At 44.8% G+C, this 21,659-nt stretch overlaps 1 protein-coding gene across 7 annotated transcripts in view; it reads right to left on the bottom strand.

Moving 5' to 3' along the window:
• LOC147033631 (NACHT, LRR and PYD domains-containing protein 3-like) overlaps positions 1-21,659 on the bottom strand; it is a 99,683-nt gene that overhangs the window by 42,335 nt on the left and 35,689 nt on the right. For all 7 annotated transcript variants that reach the window (XR_015055565.1, XR_015055564.1, XM_085871682.1 and 4 more), the window contains 3 exons: positions 20,333-20,362; positions 10,219-11,974; positions 3,524-3,610 (listed from right to left, as the gene is read on the bottom strand). Coding sequence is in view for 5 of the 7 variants with exons in the window: in XM_085871682.1 (XP_085727808.1) it covers positions 3,524-3,610; positions 10,219-11,974; positions 20,333-20,362 (1,873 nt within the window). In the remaining 2 variants the exon portion in view is untranslated. The remainder of the gene's footprint in view (positions 1-3,523; positions 3,611-10,218; positions 11,975-20,332; positions 20,363-21,659) is intronic.

Here is a 21,659-nt window from a genome sequence, read left to right as displayed (position 1 = left end):
TTGACCTCCATTGCGGAAAGACGTGAAACCGAGTGGATCAAGTGATTGCATAGAACAGACAGCATCACCTTCGTGCAGGGCATTGCAACTTTACCACGTAAACGACAGATTAAGCTCGACCTTTGTGCAACAGCAGATAGTATTTGACCTCCTTGGTGGGAGAACGTTCATGGAAGACCTTGAACAAGGGACATTGAAGCAGCTTTTCTGAGCATCTCAATCTACCAGGCATCTTGATCTACCGAGCGTTCGACCCACTGAGCATCTTGATCTTCCGATCATCATGATCTACGGAGTGTTTGACCCACCGAGCATCTCAATCTACTGGGTGTTGGATTTATCAAGCTCTCCTTACCACAAGTCCTTTGGCCAAGCCTGCACTCGCATTTACCTGTTCGAACCGTGAGAGCCACCAATGGGAAGCTTACATGAGTCTGCACGTGGTACGAGCTTGCACACCTTTGATTAAGGTGGGAAGGAGCCATTCCCACGCTCTGCTCTATATCTTATCCAGTCAGTCAGTCAGTCAGTCAGTCAGTCAGTCTCTCTCTCTCTCTCTCTCTCTCTCTCTCTCTCTCTCTCTCTCTCTCTCTCTCTCTCTCTCTCTCTCTCTCTCTCTCTCTCTCTCTCTCTCTCTCTCTCTCTCTCTCTCTCTCTCTCTCTCTCTCTCTCTCTCTTTCTCTCTCTCTTTCTCTCTCTCTCTTTCTCTCTCTCTCTCTTTCTCTCTCTCTCTCTTTCTCTCTTTCTCTTTCTCTCTCTCTTTCTCTCTCTCTTTCTCTCTCTCTTTCTCTCTCTCTTTCTCTTTCTCTCTCTCTTTCTCTCTCTCTTTCTCTCTCTCTTTCTCTCTCTCTTTCTCTCTCTTTCTCTCTCTTTCTCTCTCTTTCTCTCTCTTTCTCTCTCTTTCTCTCTCTTTCTCTCTCTTTCTCTCTCTTTCTCTCTCTCTCTCTTCCCCGGTTGAAATTGTAATTGGCGCCAAATCTCATGTCTCGATAATTAAGTAAGATTGTAGAAGGGGCTCATAACTATCAAGGGAACAAGTCCTGCATTGTGTCTGTTATATTTGCTATACATACATGGCATACGAATTTCCTCCCATTGTATACGTGACACACCCTAACAAGCACCCTGCATATGTGCTTTGCCATTCCTTGTGAATAACATTTACTGTATATACGTGCCAAATAAACTCCCACATGTTTTCCCCAATATAAACAGGTTAAAAGAGACACAAAATGTCGTAGCCACCTTTGTTTTAGTCATTTTTCTGTACCTCATTAAAGGGCTCATCCATATTTATGTACAACTAAAATGGCTGCCAGTCCACCAGTCGGCCATCTTTGATCAGATCACAAAATAAAGTGAGGGGCAGGTGTATGCCGTCGTGTGCTGTGCTTGTTCCAAGTTTGAAGAAAATCAGACCATGCCTGTCTGAGAAATGGTTGGGGAAACATTTAAGTAACAAAATGGCCACCAGTCGACCATCGTGGATCTGATCTCGAACAAAAATGACGTGCATATACATGTAAGCCATCATTCATTATCCGGTACCAAGTTTGAACAACATCGGTAAATGTATGTCCGAGAAATGGTTGGTTTTTTACAACTACAATGGCTGCCAGTCGACCATCCTCGATCAGATCGCAAAATAAAGTTAGGTGCACGTGTTTGCCATTGCGTACTGTGCTAGTGCTACGTTTGAACACAAGCAGACCACGCATATCTGAAAAATGGTTGAGGACGTTCAACATCGGGTTTTTCTCAACTAAAATGGCCACCAGTCGGCCTTCTTGGATCTGATCTTGGAAAAAAAACGATGTGTATATGCAAACCACCATTCGTTATCTGTGTGCCAAGTTTGAACAAGATCGGTGAATGCATGTATGAACTAGAGGGGGAGCACTCGGGAGAGTGCAAAACCTCCGCCGCCAATACTGCTGGGTCACTCAAGTGAACCTTATATCTTATTCATTAAATATGATGTCAACAGTGCTGAGAGTTATAGTTCTTTTCTCCATTTTTTTTTGGGGGGGGTGGGTTTGGAAATCACTCAAAACATGTAAAAATGCAAAAAAAAAAAATCGAAATTTTGTTGAAAAAAAAGTTGCAAAATTTCTTTTTCTCTAACAATTCTTTTTGGGGGGGGTTAGAAATCACTTAAAACATGCAAAAAAAAATTTTTTCTTTTTTTTTGGGGGGGTGGAAATCACTTAAAACGTAAAAATGCCAAAAAAAATTTTCTCAAACAATTTTTTTGGGGAGGGGGGGTTGAAAATCACTTAAAACATGTAGAAATGCAAAAAAAAATTTCTCTATTTTTTTGGGGGGGAACAATTTTTTTGGGGGGGTTGGAAATCACTTAAAACATGTAGAAATGGAAAAAAATTTCTCTAACAATTTTTTTGGGGGGTAACAATTTTTTAGGGGGTTGGAAATCACTTAAAACATGTAGAAATGCAAAAACAAATCTTTTTGGGGGGGGGTAAAAAAAAATTGGGGGGGGGGGTTGGAAATCACTTAAAACATGTAGAAATGCAAAAAAAAAAAAATTCTCTAACAATTTTTTTTGGGGGGGTGGACCAAGTCCAAAATTTAATGCCATGATCCTTGGACCATACCTAACCCCTCCACCAAGTTTCGTCGAAATCCGTCGAGGAGTTTTTCCGTAATACTGTTCACAAACAAACAAACAAACAAACAGAAAGGGGGTGAAAACAGTAACCTCCATCCATCTTCGAAGATGGCAGAGGTTAAAAATGGTTAAGGACGTATTCGAAACTGGGTTTTTTTTTCTTCTTTTTTTTTTTTACAAATAAATGGCCACCAGTCGGCCATCTTTGATCGCATCGTGAAACAAGATAATGTGCATATGTATACCATCGTGTTTTGTCTTTGTGCTAAGTACGAATAAAATCGGTCCATACATGCCTGAGACATGGTTGCGGACGCACGCACACATGCACGCACTCAATGCACATGAAAATCGAGACCAAATCCATAAGCCCAATTTTGGATAAATCCGTTTATGTTTTCTTCCAACCTGCTCGTGGTGCGTTTTCCCGATTGGTCAAACATAGTCCATACTAGCAATTAGTTGGGAAGTTTTATCCCAACTGTTTTGTTCCATTAAATAGCCAGCGCTACACTCACTGTTCTGCTCAGCAATAATCCGATTGTGCGTTGCGGTCACAAACCTCGGTTCGTTGGGCCACATTACCCCCCAGGTAAACGGTGTTAGACAAAGAAGCACTGGGAGAGTTGGCCGTCTGATTGACGTTTGTGGTTGCTTCACAACCCACCGGGCCGTGAACTTTTGTTCCGTGTCACGTCGACCTGTCGGACCGGGTGTTCGGGAGGAGTCCGAATACGTCCCATCATGGTGAACCACGAACCCCTGGCCATAACAATACATTTACCTTCACAAAACCTTTACACAAAATAATTATTACAATTATATCACATCATTAATTAAAAAGAGAAAACGTTTAAGTTCAAACATCCCGATTAGCCATACACAGGCACTCACCCGAGTTGTTTTAGCCGGTTTGGTTTTCTCACCAGTGACTTCATCAGAATCTCCAAACGATCATCACCAATCGCTTGCCCATTAAACCTGCAGAGAAGCAGGGAGTGAGCTGGGACTGTAGATCGGGACAATTAAAATGTGCACAAATGGATTATTAATCATATTTTATATGCAACACATAAGTAGGGGTACCATCATTTGCTGGGGGCACACAACTGTTCCGTGAATCGAGATTCAAATCCAGGCTCGATAGTTTAGAGGCGAGTGCAGAGCATACCCTTCCAGAGTTACAGATGAAGACCTTATAGTTACATGGAATTTAAAGATGTGCCAAGGAAAGACTTTGCATGATGGATTATTTACAAATAATTATTTACAAGAGAAATAAAGAAATTTCAGGTGCCATACACCAGACTTGAGCATCGATGGTAAAGGGAATGAAAAATCGGGTGAGGCCTTATCTCTTGTGGAGACATCCATGCAGATGGTGTCAAAGCAGCCACGAACCAAACGAGAAAGTAAGCACACAGGAAGGAGAGACAAAACAGGCGAGCAGGTGACGAACCACTCCTCCCCCTCTGTCTTTCCTGTCACGACGCCCCCTTTCAAGCTCCTCTCCCCTCTCTTTCCCAAGGTCCCACACGTTTCCTCACCTGGGGTGTTCACAGAAGGCTTCACGTGCAATTCCTTCACCTTAAACCCTGGCTATTTATTTACAACGCATCACCCTTCATACAATGCACATTTTAGAAGAAACAATTCTTCAGCTAACACTTCCCTAATTAATACATCGAAATTGGCGAAACTACCTGAAACACGGAGCATACTAACCTATACATTTCTATTTGTTCTAAAATAATATCCACCCCTGCCCCCCTACAAACATAAGAATACTGACTCAGCGGCTAGCTTTGGAGGTTAACTTTGAAGTGTGGTTTGCCTCATAAAGATCGGGCTGATATTGAGGCCTAAACAAATGAGTGACTGGATCTCTTCAAGAAGATTGTTAAGGAAGTAAGAAGGGAGGGTTCACCAGACGGTCGGCCTTTTTGGATAGACACAGAGTGAGTGTGTAAGATTTACCAGGATTGAAAGACATATTCCAAGTGTTTGTCCAAGTCATGATTCTATCAAGGTACACAGAGAATGAAGAGGATACTGCCTGCCTATCTGAAGAACGAGGGAATTTACGACGGAGAGTGGAGTCATCAGCAAAGAGATAAAAAGGATTTTCCAGTCTAGAGAGATCGTTGATGAAAATGAGGAACAGAACTGGACCCAGAAAACTGTCTTGCGGCAATCTAGCCAAAACAGGGAGAGGAGATGAGAGAATGCCATCGAGTCACTTGGAGTCACTTGTTGTATATGGGAATAGAGGAAGTCAGTAAGCCATCTGTACTTAGACATAGCACTTAGATGCAGAAAGGAAAAGATAGCATTGCTAATCAAGGTGTCAATACCCAGCGACTTTGATCGAAATAACACAAATTAGAAACCAAGTACAAAGGTCTTAAAAAAATTAATTCAAGAGAACATGGAAGCTGAAGAGCACCGACATTGTGTCAGTGGCGGTTGAGACACTTCCCTTAATACAGTAAACCCTCCGATATCACGGGTTTTTACCAATCTTGGGCAACCTATTGTCCCGATTTTGTTATCATGGAATTTAATTCCGACCAATCGCGGTTCTTGAGCCGAGACGAGTCATTGTTTGCGTCCGCGAGTACGATTACTTCCCATTATGAGTCTTGTCTTGTTTCTCGTGCACCCATAATTGTAGTAATCAGACCAGCATATGGGAACGAAGCTAAATTTAGTAATGAATCATCATCGAACAGGAAATGACATCTGGAGATCCTGTAATACTAAATCTACAATATCTAGTAGACACACGACAGTTAACAATGGCTCCCAAAAGTAAAACGATGGACAAAATTAATTGTGCGAAGAAATCGAGTGGTTAAGATACGTCGACAAAAAGTGAAAGTGCGGCATCTGTGGGCCGCCATTACTGGATCAGTGAATCAACTGTGTGTGAATGTATTAAATATCTGTGCAAGGGATTCCTGCCAGCAAAGCACAAAAAGGCTCGTTCGAATCCTGTGATTCTCATATTGAAAGGATGAAAAAAGCGTTTAACGTTTGGATCGAGGATCAAACAGAATAAAAAAAACGCCTTTGAGTGGACCGGGGTATGGGAGAACACATTATGGATTTACCAACTTTTCATGACACTCAGGGTTGAAGGTTCCAGTACAACAATGGCTCGTGGAACGAATCGAGGCAAAGGTATTTATGTCGGAGAAGGTTTTTAACGCCAAAAACACAGGATTCTTTTAGGAGAGGATGCCATTTCGTACCTTCCTGTCGAAGCAGGCAAGATCTGCTCCGGGTCACGGTCGTTAAGGATTATTTTACCCTTCTTGTGTGTGGCAATGCAACAGGTGCCTTCATCGTGCTCCCGATGATCCAACAGCCATCACAAGTTCTACAGACACATCTTTCTAATCTCCACCCTCCCCCAGTAACAGGATCACCATCATCTTGAGCTAAGTCTTGTGTTTTATATTTATGACGGAGTGCAGTCAGAACGAGTACGTAATATGTTTACCCTCACACATATTGCTGTTTTGGAATATATTTAAAAGGTAAAACTTGTGTTTTTGTTCAATTTATGCTGTATATATTTGAGGTCCGTCTAAAAAGTAAAGGGACTGAGCCTGCTGTGTGCTCCACTTACACAACTTCAATGAACGGGTTGCGTCACAGTCTTTTGCAACATTCCAGCAATATATATGATTGGTGATGGTTGACTGCGTTCATTGTGTGATTTTTACAGGTCGTGCTTTACACATTGTCTAGTCTGAGTCGTCGCGCTATGAGTCGTGAGCAGAGAGCCAATCTGAAGTTTCTTGCCAAGCTTGGCAAAACACCTTCCGAATCCTTCGCAATGCTGCAGCAAATCTACGGGGAAGAAACGATGTCACGTCCACATGCATTTGAATGGCACAAGAGGTTCAAAGAGGGACGGGATGAGGTTGAAAACAATCCACGCTCTGGAAGAGCTTCAACGAACAGAACGGCGGACAACATCGAGCGTGTGAAGCATATGGTGCACGTAGATCGTCGACTCACGGTGCGGATGATTGCTGAGGAACTTTCCATCAACAAGGACACTTTCTGGAGCATCATCACCGAAAATCTCGAAATGCGCAAGGTGTGCGCAAAGATGGTCCCCAAGCTGTTGTCCGAGGACCAGAAACAACAACGAGTCACTGTCTGCCAAGACATTATCGAGCACCTCGAGGACGATCCAGACCTGCTCGGGAGAGTCATTACTGGCGATGAATTGTGGATATTCAAATACGATCCCGAGACCAAACGGCAGAGTCGTCAGTGGTAAAGTCTGGCATCACCAAGACCAAAGAAAGCAAGGATGTCGAAGTCGAAGGTCAAGGTGATACTCATCGCGTTTTTTGACATCAAGGGCATCGTCCACTTCGAGTTTCTGCCACAGGACCAAACAGTGAATCAATACGTGTACAAGGAGATCCTCCGGCGCCTCATGAGATCAGTCCAGGACAAGAGGAGGGATCTGTGGGAGAACAATGCCTGGGTGCTCCACCATGACAACACCCCTGCTCACAGTGCCCTGAGCATCCAACAGTTTCTGGCAGAGAGGAACCTGCCAACTCTGGAGCAACCCCCGTATTCACCAGACTTGGACCCTTGTGATTTTTTTCCTATTCCCCAAGCTCAAGGGGGTGATCAAGGGGACCCGATTTCCTGATGTGGAGGCCATAAAAAGGGCCGTGATGACGGAACTCCGGAGAATTCCAGAAGAAGCCTTCCGAGGGTGCATTGAAGCATGGAAGAAGAGTATGGACAAGTATGTGAGACTGGAGGGAAACTATTTTGAAGGGGACAAACTGTGATTTCAATATATTTTTTGGAATAAAATTTCTGTGAAGTCAGTCCCGTTACTTTTTAGACGGACCCTGTATTGTATTTTCATGTTTATTTCAATGTTAACACGCCTCATATCTGTATTTTTTTTGTTATTGTTATTCTCATTTCAATGTTTACATGATATATATATATATATATATATATATATATATATATATATATATATATATATATATATATATATATATATATTTGCGTGTTTATTTCAATTGTAATGTGTTTATTTTATCAAAATTCAGGAACAGAACCCCCCTCTTCTCATTGGTTTCCATAATGTCAGTTTTAACTATCGCGGCATTATCCAGGAACCTAACCCCTACGATGTTGGATGGTTTATTGTATTTCCTTTCATGGGGGGAGAGAGAGGAGGGGGTGGGGGAGGGGAAGGGAGGGAGGGAGGGGGAGTTAAGAAGGGGGGAGAGCATGCAAGAGGGAGCAAGCAATGCCTCACCACATGTCACTATACATTTCTGGAGGGAGGTGGGAGCGAGGAGGGGAAGGGGAAGTGGGGAGGGGAAGGGAGTGTGCTGGACTTGCGTTTGGAAGGGGAACTTGAGGGGGAAAGGGGGGGGGAGTTCTCGACTTACATTTCCAAGTGGGACTTGAGGAGAAGTAGGGGGGTGGTTGACTTGCTTTTGGAAGGGGAATTTAAATTAAAGCGGAAGGGTGGTTGAGATAGTCCCATCTGCCAGCATTAGCACAGGATTGAACAAAATGGGGTATGTTAAAACAGCAGGTTCAAACGGGTCATACTATTTCAAAATTTTCAAAAATTAATCTGTGGAATTGATCCTAGCAGCAGTTCTGACCGCGTTAAGAGTGTTCATTTGTCCAATTGACACTCTTTTACACCCCTTCCTCTCCTTGACCTCCGGAGAGTTGTATGGTGCTGGAGGGGGGTTGGGAGATTAAGGGAAGGCAGTGCAAGTGGAGGGGAAGGGAAGGCAGCATGAGTGGAGGGGAAGGGAAGGCAGATGAGAAGAGGGGAAGGGAAGGCAGATGAGAAGAGGGGACGGTAAGGCAGATTAGAAGAGGGAAAGGGAAGGCAGATGAGAAGAGGGGAAGGGAAGCATTGGCAGCATGAGGGGAAGGGAAGGGAAGGCAGCATGAGGGGAAGGGAAGGCAGCATGAGGAGAAGGGAAGGCAGTATGTGGGGAAGGGAAGGGAAGGCAGCATGAGGGGAAAGAATGGCAGCATGAGGGGAAGGGAAGGCAGCATGAGGGGAAGGGAAGGCAGCATGAGGGGAAGGGAAGTGAAGGCAACATGAGGGGAGGGAAAGGCAGCATGAGGGGAGGGAAAGGGAAGTCATCACGAGGGAAACTCAACGCCCTGAGCAACTATTATCCTGAAGGTTTTCAGCAATTCCTCCTTCAACTCCTCTTGAGCTTTCCCTGTTCAGGAAGAAATGTTCCTCTTTTTTTCCTGCCTGTGGAATAAATTTCCACATGCTCTTCAATCTCATTCTTCCTTCCACGTCTTCAAGAGAGCTGTTCACCACCATCTCAGATTGTCCCCAATCCAAAACTATGATCATTTCTACCATCATTAACCCCACAAAAATACCTCTTTCCAATTTTTCAGTTTTCCCTCCTTAGAGTTTCCTTCCGTATGCATATTGTCTACCCCATTCATCCTCTGTGTCCATCTTATACACCCCACACATGCGTGCGTTTTGCGTCCTGTTTTGTCTTACACCCTGATCCATTCAATGAACTAGCTCTTCTACGAGCCTCGACTATGCATAGAAAAAAGCGGCAATTAAAAGACTTTTGAGGAAACAGGTGTCTTGTGACGATCAGCCTCAGCAATCGAGACATGGGTCTGTTAACTTATACACCGCCCAAATAACTATGTGGCATTCTCCCAAGCAGAGATGCAACCCACATCATGACAAATTTGTCCGAAGTCATTATTTACTCTTCACGATGTATGTATATGCATCAGGAAGAAGATAACTGATTTTGGATCATTTATTCCATCCATCCATCCATCCATTGGGACCATACTCTGTGCAGAGCGTTGGTGCTGCTAAAGCAGTCTCCTAGGTTATTGAGCACAATTCTGGATGGGTCACCACTGCGACACAGGATACCAGCAAGCTGGCACTCATTTTGCCAACCTCGGAAGGATGGCAGGCAGAGTCAACCCCACCTGGTATCAATTCAACAGTCGAGTGGGATTTGAATTCAGGATCCTCAGATCGTAAGCCCACCACCCTAACCATTAAGATCATTGATTGTCACATACCTTTTCCGCATATCTCGCGGGCTTGTGAGTTGGACAGGCGACGGTGATGAGTAGGGGGTTTGAAGGCTTGAAGTGGGGAGGGGGTTGGCATTATCTCAAGCAGGCCTTAAACACATGGCATTATACAATGCTTGGTGTTGGCTTAATGGTTTGCGGATGGGGTTTGGATCCTAGGTTCCTGAGTTCAAATCCCGCTCAGCTGTTGAATTTCGATCAATATACAACAATCACAAGTTGCTCTCAACTCGCATAATACAGATACTGAAACTATTTATCATATAATCTTTACTCGATCTCTGGGGGAACCAGGTCGGAGTGGCCGGCTTCCTTTGGGCTGTGAGCTTCCAATGAGGATGTTTGGGAATATCGATGGGGATGATGACAAAGGCATAAGGAAGTGTGGGTTTTTAAGAGTGAAACTCATATGGAGATTGTGAGAAGCGACAATTTGATCGAAAAACATCACAAAAATTACTTACTCAAGCTTTTCACACAGAGGGAAGGCTGGAGCCAGAATCTTCATCTTTTGCGTGTGAACCGTGGAACCGAGGTCGACCCTCCATGAGTGCATGGGCTTGTTTGTTGTTTGTAGAGCGTAAACCACCACGGAGCAGTCCAAAGGAGAGGTCATTTTATAGGCGAGTTTTTTAAACTCCACATCCTCCATCAAGGTTTTGGTAAATTCCACATCCTGGAGCTCGTACACACAGTGGAAACAATTCAGGTCTTTGTGTTTGTATTCTTTGAGCCAGGAATGGATTTTATCTTTTGGTTTTGTTGACAATTTGAAATGTTTCCCAAGGGTATCTCTCGGTTTATTGGCAAACAAGCCGGAGAGGAACTGCTGAACAATCTGAAACCGATCATCATCTCTGTTGTTGGACTTCACGAAGACTTTGTCCACAGACTCTTCACATTTAGGCAAGAGGAAGTAGAGTGCTGCAAAAAACTCCTGCACAGTCAGGTGGAAAAATTCATAATGGCAAACACTTTCAACTTCCGTCTTCAGGAAAACCTCAGAGAGAAATGCTGGAGATGGTTTTGTGATTCCTTTTCCTTTGTCCCATCTGCTGGCCAGGGCTCTGGGAAGTATCCTTTGCAGGAAGCGCTGCAGTGCTGGTGATTTGGTGATGCCTTCTCTCTTCAAATCTTCATCGCTGAACAAGATCTTTCTTTCCTTCACTCCATGAAATGCCAAACGGCAAAGACTAAGAAGTGAATCTCGGGAGCTAGTGATGGATTCCCCTCCATGGTGCTTTAAATGCAAGTGAAGGTAGAGAGAGAATAGCTCAGTCATTGTTTTGGGTGCAGGGTCACATGTGCTCCTGTCATTGGAATCAAAGTACCTGCTGAGACAGGTTGCAGTGATCCAGCAGAAAACTGGATTAAAGCAAAGAGATAATAAAACCTCATTTTCTGATACGTGCTGAAGAACCTGCTTTGCTTTATCCTCATTTCCGTAGAACTTCACAAAAAATTCCTCCGTCTTCTCATGAGAGAAACCGACAATTTCAACCATACAAGTAGATATGGGATCATAATCTACACGTTGGAGCCACTGCAGGCCCACGAGTCTTGTGGTCACCAGTACAGTTCCGTGACTCAGAAGAGTGCCCTGTAAAAGTCCTGCAATGATGGATCCGACCTTGCATGCTTGTTGTGCAGATTTACAAACATTGTCAAAATCTAGAGGATGTTTCAGCTCATCCAGAGCATCAAGAACCAAGAGGACCTGGAAAGCAGTTTCCATCAAATCATCAACAACCTCCTTCAAGGAGGGATGCTCAATCAGGAGAATGTCGCTCAGAGTGGTTTCAGTGGATATGTGGTTCATGTTTCTACATTGCAAAAGGATCACAAAATCAAATCTGTTTTTGATCTTTTCATCCTCTTCTGCCCAATCAACAACTAGTTTTTTGCAAAGCATGCTTTTTCCTATCCCAGGACCACCAAACATCAGCACCTTGGTCACGTGCTGTACCAAAGATTCCGTTCGCTTAAACAAGTCATCCATGTTGACCTGATCTTCGTTGGTCTTATTGAGGATGTACTCTCTGCTTGGTTTCATCATCTCATGCTCTTGAAATTCAATTTCTATTTCTGGTTTGCTCTTCACAATTACGGGTTCCACAAACCGATCATCCAGTCTCGTACACTCTCCTAGTGCGACATTGTAGTCTCTGATGATCCTGAAGTTTTTCAACAACTCCTCCTTCAACTCCTCTTGAGCTTTCCCTGTTCAGGAGAAAATATATAAAATGTCATCATAAGTCAGAAAAATTTCGTTTCGTACATCCTGTTATCTTCTACATTTAAAACAAGTTAAAAAAAAAAAAACATAAAACGTCAGAGTCCCCATTGTTTTAGTAATTTTGCTGCATGGAGCTAAAGGGCTAGCCCATATTTATGTACAACTAAAATGGCCACCAGTTTCCCAGTCGGCCAACTTTGGTCAGATCGCAAAATAAGGTGAAGTGCACGTGTATGCGTAAGTGTACTGTGCCTGTGCCAAGTTTGACCAAAATAGGACCATGCATGTCGGAGAAATGGTTGGGGACACGTTTAAATAACAAAATGGCTGCCAGTCCACCATCTTGGATCTGATCGAGAAACAAAACGACGTGCACATGCAAGCCATCATTCTTTATCTGTTTGCCAAGGTTGAACAACATCGGTAAATGATTGTCCGAGAAATGGTCGAGGACGTGTTCGACATCAATTTTTATTTATTTATTCATTTAATTTTTTTTACAACTAAATTGCTGCCAGTCAGGCGTCTTGAATCTGGTCTCAAAAATAGATGATGTGCTTATGTGAGCCATCATCCATTATATCTGTGTGCCAAGTTTGAACAAATTTGGACCATGCATATCGGAGAAATGTTTGGGGACACGGTTAAATAACAAAATGGCCGCCAGTCGGCCATCTTGGATATGGTCGAGAAAAAAGTGACTTGCATATGTAAGCCGCCATTCGTTATATCTGTGCGCCAAGTTGGAACAACAACATCGGAAACTGCTTCTCCGAAAAATGTTTGAGGACGCGTTCAACATCAGGTTTGTTGTCACTAAAATGGCCGCCAGTTGGCCATCTTCCAAGTTATCGTTGCGGACGCACGCACGCATGCATGGACACGAAAATCGAGACCAAATCCATAAGCCCACGTTTCGGACTAAGTCCAACGGGGACTAATAAATCCAAGTTGTACAACATTCACGTGTACCCAACAATGGATACCCCAGATGTTCAACCATCATGAAACACATTTATAGAAATGGACACATCAAACTAACAAGAGATACAACAACACCGGAAGGGACCCTGAGAATCCAATCCAACAGGTTTTCTGGGAAATGTTCTGTGTTTCAATGCATCGATGCCTTGCTGACTAGTGTAATCATTAGGTTATCTTTTACTGATCACTTCATCATGCAGAATTACTCCACTTCGACCAAAGAGATTGGGGACCATGTACATTCATGTGAAGAACACTTTACATGTAATGTAATGTTTATTCACCCATGAATGGGTGAATATTGGACTGAGAGTTCATTTTGAGTTCAGTCCACAAGTGTACTATTTCAGGGAGACACAATTGTTCTGCTAATGGAGTGACACCAACAAGTTTGGAGAGGAATTTGGGATGAGAATAGAACCCAGACTAAAGATTTCAAAGGTCAGGGTGTTAACGTCTACACCATCTTGTCAGAGTAGATAAGGAATACAGGTGTTGGCACACTTTCCTCCAACTTTATTTGATAAGATGAGCCAAAATTTTCTTTTTTTATCAAAATGCATTCACCCTTGCTTTTATTTTCGTCTTAAGAAGTGAAACCTTCCTTCGTCCTAAATGCCATTAGCAGACAGCAAGGTAAGAATAGAAAGGTCAGGTGCTACACAATATTGAAAGCTTGAGAAAAGTTCAGCAAGATGGCCCCAATCTTTTGATTAAGTACATTCCATTCACCCATTGTTATTTCAACAAGCGCTAACCACATGTATGGTGAAATAGCGAGAAGGGAAGCCGGAAATAATTAATTAATTCATTAGCGTGCAGCTTATTGTTGCCGATTTGCTTCATTGCTTGGAGCTGTTTGCTGCAGTGTCCCCTGTAGGATTTTTTGAAATTGATCAGGGTGCCGACAATAACTCACCTTTTCACGAATGGGGTTCTTTAACCTTTACGATTAACCAGTGCTGGCAGATAGGTCTTGCAGATGAACATCCTTCTGATGGAGGGCACACACATTGATGCAATCTATAATCAAGGTGACCGTTTTTGTCAGGTCAGGTTCGATCTGTGACCTGCTACAGGTACCATGTAAACCTGTACTAACCTGTTCCATGGTCGGGTTGTCGGCGACTAAACCGTCTCCCCCACCAGGTTTTCTGGTGAGGAGGGTGTTTGGATATGGACACCCAGCAGGATTAAAAACAAAACCTGTCAAAGGGCGGAGGAGCTCCTTGTGAGCCAACGGCCATCCATATCTAGTGCCCAACTGTGTCTGCGGACGTCCTCCTGCAGTTGGGTCACTTCTTATTAGGAGGTTGGTGGCAGGATTTGCACTCCAGCCACCGTAAAACCCTTCATTCCGCAAAACGCAAAAACGCAAAAAAATCTGAAAACCCACTCCGTGGGAGTACCTCCTGTGCAGCTTCCCTTCGCAGGGCAGCTCACCGGATGACGGGATTGGGGCAAAGCCTTCGGGACCCCCAATCTTTGATAGGAGGGAAACCACGGGGTAACATCCCTGGGTCAGATTGCGGGAGAGTGTGTCGGAGTGGTGCTGAGGTGTCGTCCACCAGACGGCAGTCTCCTTGGGTTAACCTGAGGCGGTCCCTTCGGGTGGGTGCCTGGAATGTCCTATCCCTAAGAGAGGATGATCACCTGTCTCTGTTATCATCTGAGCTCAAGCGTTTGGACATCGGGATTGCAGCTCTCTCTGAGGTTCGGAGACCGGATTGCGGCGAGATAATGGTGGGTGGTTACACCTACTATTGGTCTGGTCGCTCTGATGGTTACCATACCCAAGGAGTTGCTGTAGCTGTGTCCAATAAGCTGACCCCAATGATAATTGAGGTAACACCGGTCAACGAGCGTATTATGAGATTAAGGATTCGTCACTCCTTAGGTGTCATGTCCCTGGTCTCTGTTTATGCTCCGACTGAGGCGAGTGATCTCACCGTGAAGGACGCATTCTACGCCACACTCGAGTCTGTGGTTGATCAGTGCCCCAGACGAGATACACTTCTAGTCTTGGGGGATTTCAATGCATCGACTGGAACTGATAGGGACGGTTATGAGGTGTGTGTTGGTCCCCATGGGTCAGGAACTATGAACCAGAATAGCACTAAGTTCCTTGACTTTGCAAGAAGTCATGGACTTAGGGTGGCTGGTTCATGGTTTCAGCGCCCACAAGCTCATTGCTGGACTTGGTATTCCAACGCTGGCGGTGTGGCAAAGGAGATTGACCATGTCCTCATTGACGGTCGTTGGAGGATGATCCAAAACTGCAGGGTCTACCGGAGTGCTCAGTTCCTCAATACTGACCACAGGCTTGTTGTAGCAACTCTAAAGCTGCACCTTAAATCCTGGAGAATGGTACCATCCCAGCCGAGGCTGGATGTTGCCAAGCTCAGGGATGAGAAAGTAGCTGAGGAGTTTGCGAACAGGCTGAGTGGACACTTGTGGGGTCTGGGTGCTTTGGGGGGTCCTGAAGAGTTGTGGAGCGCCTTCAAGACCACCGTCCTTGATGTTGCCGGTGGATGCCTTGGAACTCACCGCAGGGCAAAGAAGAATTTTGTCTCTCAAGGGACACTGGATACCATTGACCAGAGTCGCAGGGCCAGGCTGAATGGCAGAGCTGAGCTGTTCAGGGAGCTGAGGCGTAAAACTGTACGTGCACTGAGGGTGGACAAGGAGGCCTATGCGCGAGGAATCTGTGAGGGGGTAGAGCATCACCTGTGGACAGGTGATTCTCATCCCGCTTACAGGGGAATTCGCGCATTACGTTCATCCAAGCCCATCCCTCGGAGCACTACAGTTCGAGCAGAGAGTGGTAGGCTCTTGACAGAGGAGTCTGAAGTGAAGGCCCACTGGGCCGGTTACTTTGAGCGGTTGTACCAGGCTGATCCCCCAACTGTCGAGTTGGACGTCAAGGGTGTTACAATCCCTGTTGCTGACCCTCGAATCAACTGTGGTCCACCTACGCTTGTGGAAACACGGGCTGCGGTGAACCAGTTGAAACGGGGCAAAGCTCCAGGGATCTGTGGCATCCATGCCGAACTTCTCAAGGCTGGTGGAAATGCTGCACTAGTGTCATTGCATGCAGTTTTGTGCTCTGCCTGGAACACAGGCATCATCCCAACTGACTGGAAGAGGGGCCTTGTTGTCCCTCTCTGGAAAGGGAAGGGTGATCGCCAAGACTGCAACAACTACCGAGGGGTGACGCTGCTCTCAGTGCCGGGCAAGGTCTTTGCTCGGATAATTCTTGATAGGGTTCGCCACCATCTGCTTGAGCACCAGCGTCCAGAGCAGTCAGGCTTTACACCAAAGAGATCAACGAACGCAGACGAGAGTTTCAGCAGGGGCTGGTTGCAGCCTATGTTGATCTCTGTAAAGCGTTCGATTCAGTGAATCGGGATGTCCTCTGGAGGATTCTTGGTCTTCGTGGGGTGCCACCAAAACTGATCGATCTGATGTCTGAACTCTACTCTGGTACTGAGAGTGCTGTGAAGTGTGGTGGTACCATCTCTGACTTATTTCCAGTTGTTACTGGAGTTCGTCAGGGATGTGTACTTGCCCCCACACTTTTCAGCACTTGTATGGACTGGATTCTAGGGAGGATGTCGGAGAGATCAAGTTGCGGTGCGTCATTTGGGAATGTCAAGATCTCGGACCTTGACTTTGCAGATGATGCAGTCATCTTTGCGGAGACTTTAGACATCCTCTTGGGGGCCCTCGAGGTGCTGAATGAGGAGTCGGAGCCATTGGGATTACGGGTTTCTTGGGTCAAAACTAAGATCCAGGCTTTCGGTGACATCTTGGATGCTGCTGTCCTGTCTGTGTCTGTTTGTGGTGAGGATGTTGAGGTCGTGGAGAGATTCACTTACCTTGGCAGTGATATTCATGTCTCTGCTGGCTGCGACTCAGAGGTCAATAGACGTCTGGGTCGGGCCTGGGGAGTCATGGATTCACTGGATCATGGGGTGTGGCACTGCCGGTACCTGTGCGGGAGGACGAAAGTCCGAGTCTTCAGGTCCTTGGTACTTCCAGTCTTGCTCTATGGGTGCGAGACTTGGACTCTGACCAAGGATCTGAGACGGAGACTTAATTCCTTTGGTACCAGGTCTCTTCGGAGAATCCTTGGCTATCGCTGGTCGGATTTTGTGTCCAACGAGCGGTTGCTGAGAGAGACTCGGATGAGATTTGTTACCTGCATAGTCCGTGAGCGTCAGTTGCGGCTGTATGGACATGTGGCTCGTTTTCCTGACTCTGATCCTGCTCACCAGATTCTCTCAGTGAGGGAGTCTCATGAGTGGAGGAGGGCAGTGGGTCGACCACGTTCCTCATGGTTGCAACAGGTTGACCATCATCTCAAGGAGATGGGGATGGGCCTGGCATCTGCCTGGGGGATGGCCAGACGGAGGACCCTGGAGTACCGGCGGAAAGTGGACGCAGTGACGCGCTGTTCTGGCACATGCTCCCATACCTGACCTGACCGTTTTATAGTTGGTTCCATCCATCCATTGGGACCATACTCTGTGCAGAGCGTTGGTGCTGCCTAAGCAGTCTCCTGGGCTACTGGGCACAATCCTGGATGAGTTGCCACTCCAACACAGGATACCAGCAAGCTGGCACTCAGTTTGCCAACCTCAGAAGGATGACAGGCAGAGTCAACCCCTCCTGGTATTCAACAGCCAAGCAGGATTTGAACCCAGGATCCTAGGATTGCAAGCCCACCACACTAACCATTCAGCCAACACCAAGCATATAGTTGGTTGAGATTTGAAATAAGGCAAGACGATTCAAAAAAGGTGAATGTGCAGGTCAATAAACCATCCTGACAACCCATTCAAACTGATGATCAGAGATTATTGAGTTGGAGAAGAGAAAAGGCCTGAGATTGAGGGCAATGATTGATTCCATCACTTTTCTTTTTGAGGAGAAGTCTAACCGGTCTGTCGTTGAATGGATCTGAGTTTGGACCCTTCTTGTGAGTCGTGCTGACACTTAGAATGTTGCCTTACGAAGGAAAGATAACTTCTAAGAAAGATCTGGAGAATGATGAGGAAAGAAGAGAGGATTGTTCCTTGAAGCAGAGGTCTTGAGGAATGCAGAACCAATGCCATCATGTCGAGTTTCAGAGGAGATCTAAGATTGGTTAGGAACTTCTCTACCTTGGTTGGAGATAAGTCCGTGTACTGCAGAGAGCAATATGTGATGGTAGAAAGCGTGTGAAGGGGAAGATAAGGATTAGGGACCTTTGTCCTTTTCAGTTGTCAGCTTTTTCCTGAGCAGTCTAACATGACCCCATCCTTTAGGAATCAATGTACGGAAGGAACGTGTGTCCTGGAGGCAGACAGACAGCTTCCACCAGATGTTTGAGGATGGTGAGAGACTTGAGATGTTTGAAATTATGCTTCATTTTGATCTCTGGCTGATTGAAGGACTGATAAACACTATTTGCAATCTATGTGGCAGGAACTTCGGTTTCCATCACCTGTAATACCGACAAAGGATAGCATGCCAAATACTTTTTTGACTTTGACTCATCAGCTATCGAAAGTGCCGTCCCCAGTGATGGGAAAAGTTCATGTTAATCTTTCAATTTAAATTATTTAACAGACTTTGGAAAGGTTAATTGCGTTGCTCTCTTGGTTTCATTCAGAGCCGAAGCTCTGAGGAACTTGTCCTGCCAACCTTGAAATGGTGGTGCAGCATCGGCTGCTGGAGGTTGGGTTTGTCTATATAGAGGGCAAAATATAGCTATTTAAAATTGTGTGTTACTCCATGAAGATCTGTATTAAATCGACTTTAATCCAGATGTTCATGTTGATTTTAAGATTACTGGAAGGGACAATAAAGTGACTGACTATATTGCATCAAGAAAAGTGAAATGAAAATGCAAAATAACCAATCAACAGATTTTTCAAATGCAGCGCAAGAAGACACCACGGTTCACAATGTATGATATATATAATGGAGCAAGTGTTTGTTTGTATGTATACATGTATGTCTATCTGCTCTATACCCATTGGTTGGACAGCCGGCCTAACACCACCCACAACTGCAACTTGAAGAAAAAAAAATCATACATCCGCCATTTTGGTAAACATTAAACAATGTTCAGAAGTGTCGTATTCACAATCGCAATGCCCTCCCTATAAGTTTTCCGTTCAGTGTGAAATAACCCAAGCAACTGTTAAAAGGATCATCAAATATCGAAATGTTGGAGCCGATAGTGTTACAGGCCTTGTGAAAGCAACTATGTGTAGGCCTGAGGCTTCTGGTGTCAACCTATGGCGCAGCGCAATTGGAATTGTCCGAGCTATATAACCACAATGTGTGTCCATGAGGTGTACTCAACTTTTTGCTTCATGCACATAACCCAGATTATTTTTTTATTTTAGGGAGAGATCAAAGCAGCGGTCCGTTGCCTATACACCACCCAAATAAAGGGACGTGTCAGAAAAATGTATTGTCGGGCGGGTACTCTGCTTGTATGCTTTGATGTACCCTTGTCAGGATGATGAATTGGGCAATTGGAGGCAAGATGGGATGAAATGGTGAACGACAGAAAGCAGTTTGGTGAGGACAAAAATGAAGGAACTTTTAATGTAGCAGTTAATAGCATGAAACCAGCACGTGAGGGATATGGCAGATTTCAGAACAGAGTAATCTGCCTGTTATAAGAGGCAAGAGGAAGAGAAAGACTGGCTGAAGAATAAGTTTTACATGTCTAAATATAACAAGGAATGACGACCATTCAGAAAGAAGTGAGAAGGAAAAGAGAGTGATCGAGTTCGGGGAGATGTCGTGCGAAAAGACCTTATCTGCAACACCTGGGCCTGTAGCATTGAGGGCTGACTCCAAAGACAACTGAGCTGGTGACAAATGGAGACCCTATATAGATTAGAAAGAGAGGACTGGGGCGGAAGGACAACGGAAACTTCATGTTTGAAGAATTGGCCTAACACATCAGAGCCATCAAAGCTGGAGGAGAACAGTTGACTACAAAGAAACAATTCTTTGTTTTTGAGAGACAAAGCCAGAGGTAGTCCGTAAGGTAAAGAGGGAACACCTAATGGAACATCACCACCAGTAAATGAGCTCGGTGTGTCAAAGCATCGGAGAGAGTACCCGGACGAGGTGGGAACAGCTAGAGAAAGGTCTCTGTCAGACGTGTAATGAATTTGAGGTTAGAGATGAAAGTTTGCAATTTTTTTTTTATTGAGGAATGAGATGACTTGCTAAATTCAGGAATATGAAAAGGTCAAAAGCAAGATGCATCCTTTTTATACTAAATTAGTGTGTTTTTTTTTTCAGATCATAAATCTAATCCTCACTGAAATGACATCGAGAGCACTTACCCCAAACTCTCAATTTATTCTTCGTCTCATCTGGAAAACACACACACACACACACACACACAAGCCATATATTTTAATGACATAAACACAGCAGGAGAGGATTCAGCAGATTGTGAAGAATGATAATATGAACATGTTGGAAATAAAGGAATATCTGTCCCTCCGAGATTCTGTGGAATCTGAAGTGCTCCTCATTATTGGAATCTCCCATGATGACGATGAAAAACAAGGCCTGTTATCCTCGCATCACAGGCAAGTCAGTGTCCTCTGCTTCCCCACCTCTCCTCCTGTGTATGTCCCTCTGCGATCACAGGCATCTGACATATCTCAGCCCAAAAAGGATGCACACCCTATTCTTGTTACCCATCCTTGTAAAATTCCCAAAATACAGGTTTCCTGCACACCTCAACTATTTTCTTCAACTTTTCTCCTCTTTGTGGAACTGCCGTTGAGAAGCGTTTCAATCCCAATCTTCCCGACGGGGCTTTAAGCTTGTGTTACAATATGATCATCTGGCATCCTACAGACCCACTTTAACCTTACCTCATCAAATCCACTTTCTTGCAGGTTAGTGTGACATATATATATATATATATATATATATATATATATAAACATACACATACTGGTGGGGTATGCTTACACATTGTGAGCAATAACGAACGTATTGTCAATTTTACAAGTCAGTATTATGTATTACAAGTCAGTATTGTAAACGTCAAGCTCATATTTTTTTATGAAAATAAACTATACAAAGTTTATAAAGAAGCATTTGTAACCAGCTGTAAGCAGACAATTTGAGGTTGTCATGCCATCCCAACAATAAGGCTGTGGAACAATGAATTAATAGGGATATATTAGTGTGAAGAAAGGGAGAAGAGAATTTCTATGTGGCACTTTTCTGAGGTTCTTAACAATATTGTTACGAATTTCGCCCGCCCGGCGTGCGATCGGCCACGTAGCTCAAATCGCGACGCGTCGCCCACCGGAACGGACAATTCAGTCGTGACCCTCTTGGAACTACCGCCAAGGAGCTAGCCACGGGTGGGGGTTTAACCTCACCACAACCCAGTCCACCACAGCGAAATAGGGTGAATCGCCGAATGTCGATATACCTAAGTACCTGCACGGGTAGCGTACCGAGGAGTTGTACCACGCCGCAGGTCGGCTCCGGACACGAACCGCTTAAGCGGCTCGTTCCGTGCTAAGGGGATAACCGAGCGGAGTTATCGCCGACCTCGACGGTTCAGATGACTTACTGGGTGTCGAAACCCACTACCAACCCCTTACGTGATGCAAGGTGGAACTTTCAATGGGGAAAGAGACG

Source organism: Eptatretus burgeri, chromosome 2 (genome assembly GCF_056783735.1).
Source record: "Eptatretus burgeri isolate ZD-2024b chromosome 2, Ebu_testis_v1, whole genome shotgun sequence".
NCBI classification, from domain to species: Eukaryota; Metazoa; Chordata; class Myxini; order Myxiniformes; family Myxinidae; genus Eptatretus; species Eptatretus burgeri.
Note: the sequence above shows the minus strand (reverse complement) of the source record. Positions and strands in the feature narration are given on the sequence as shown.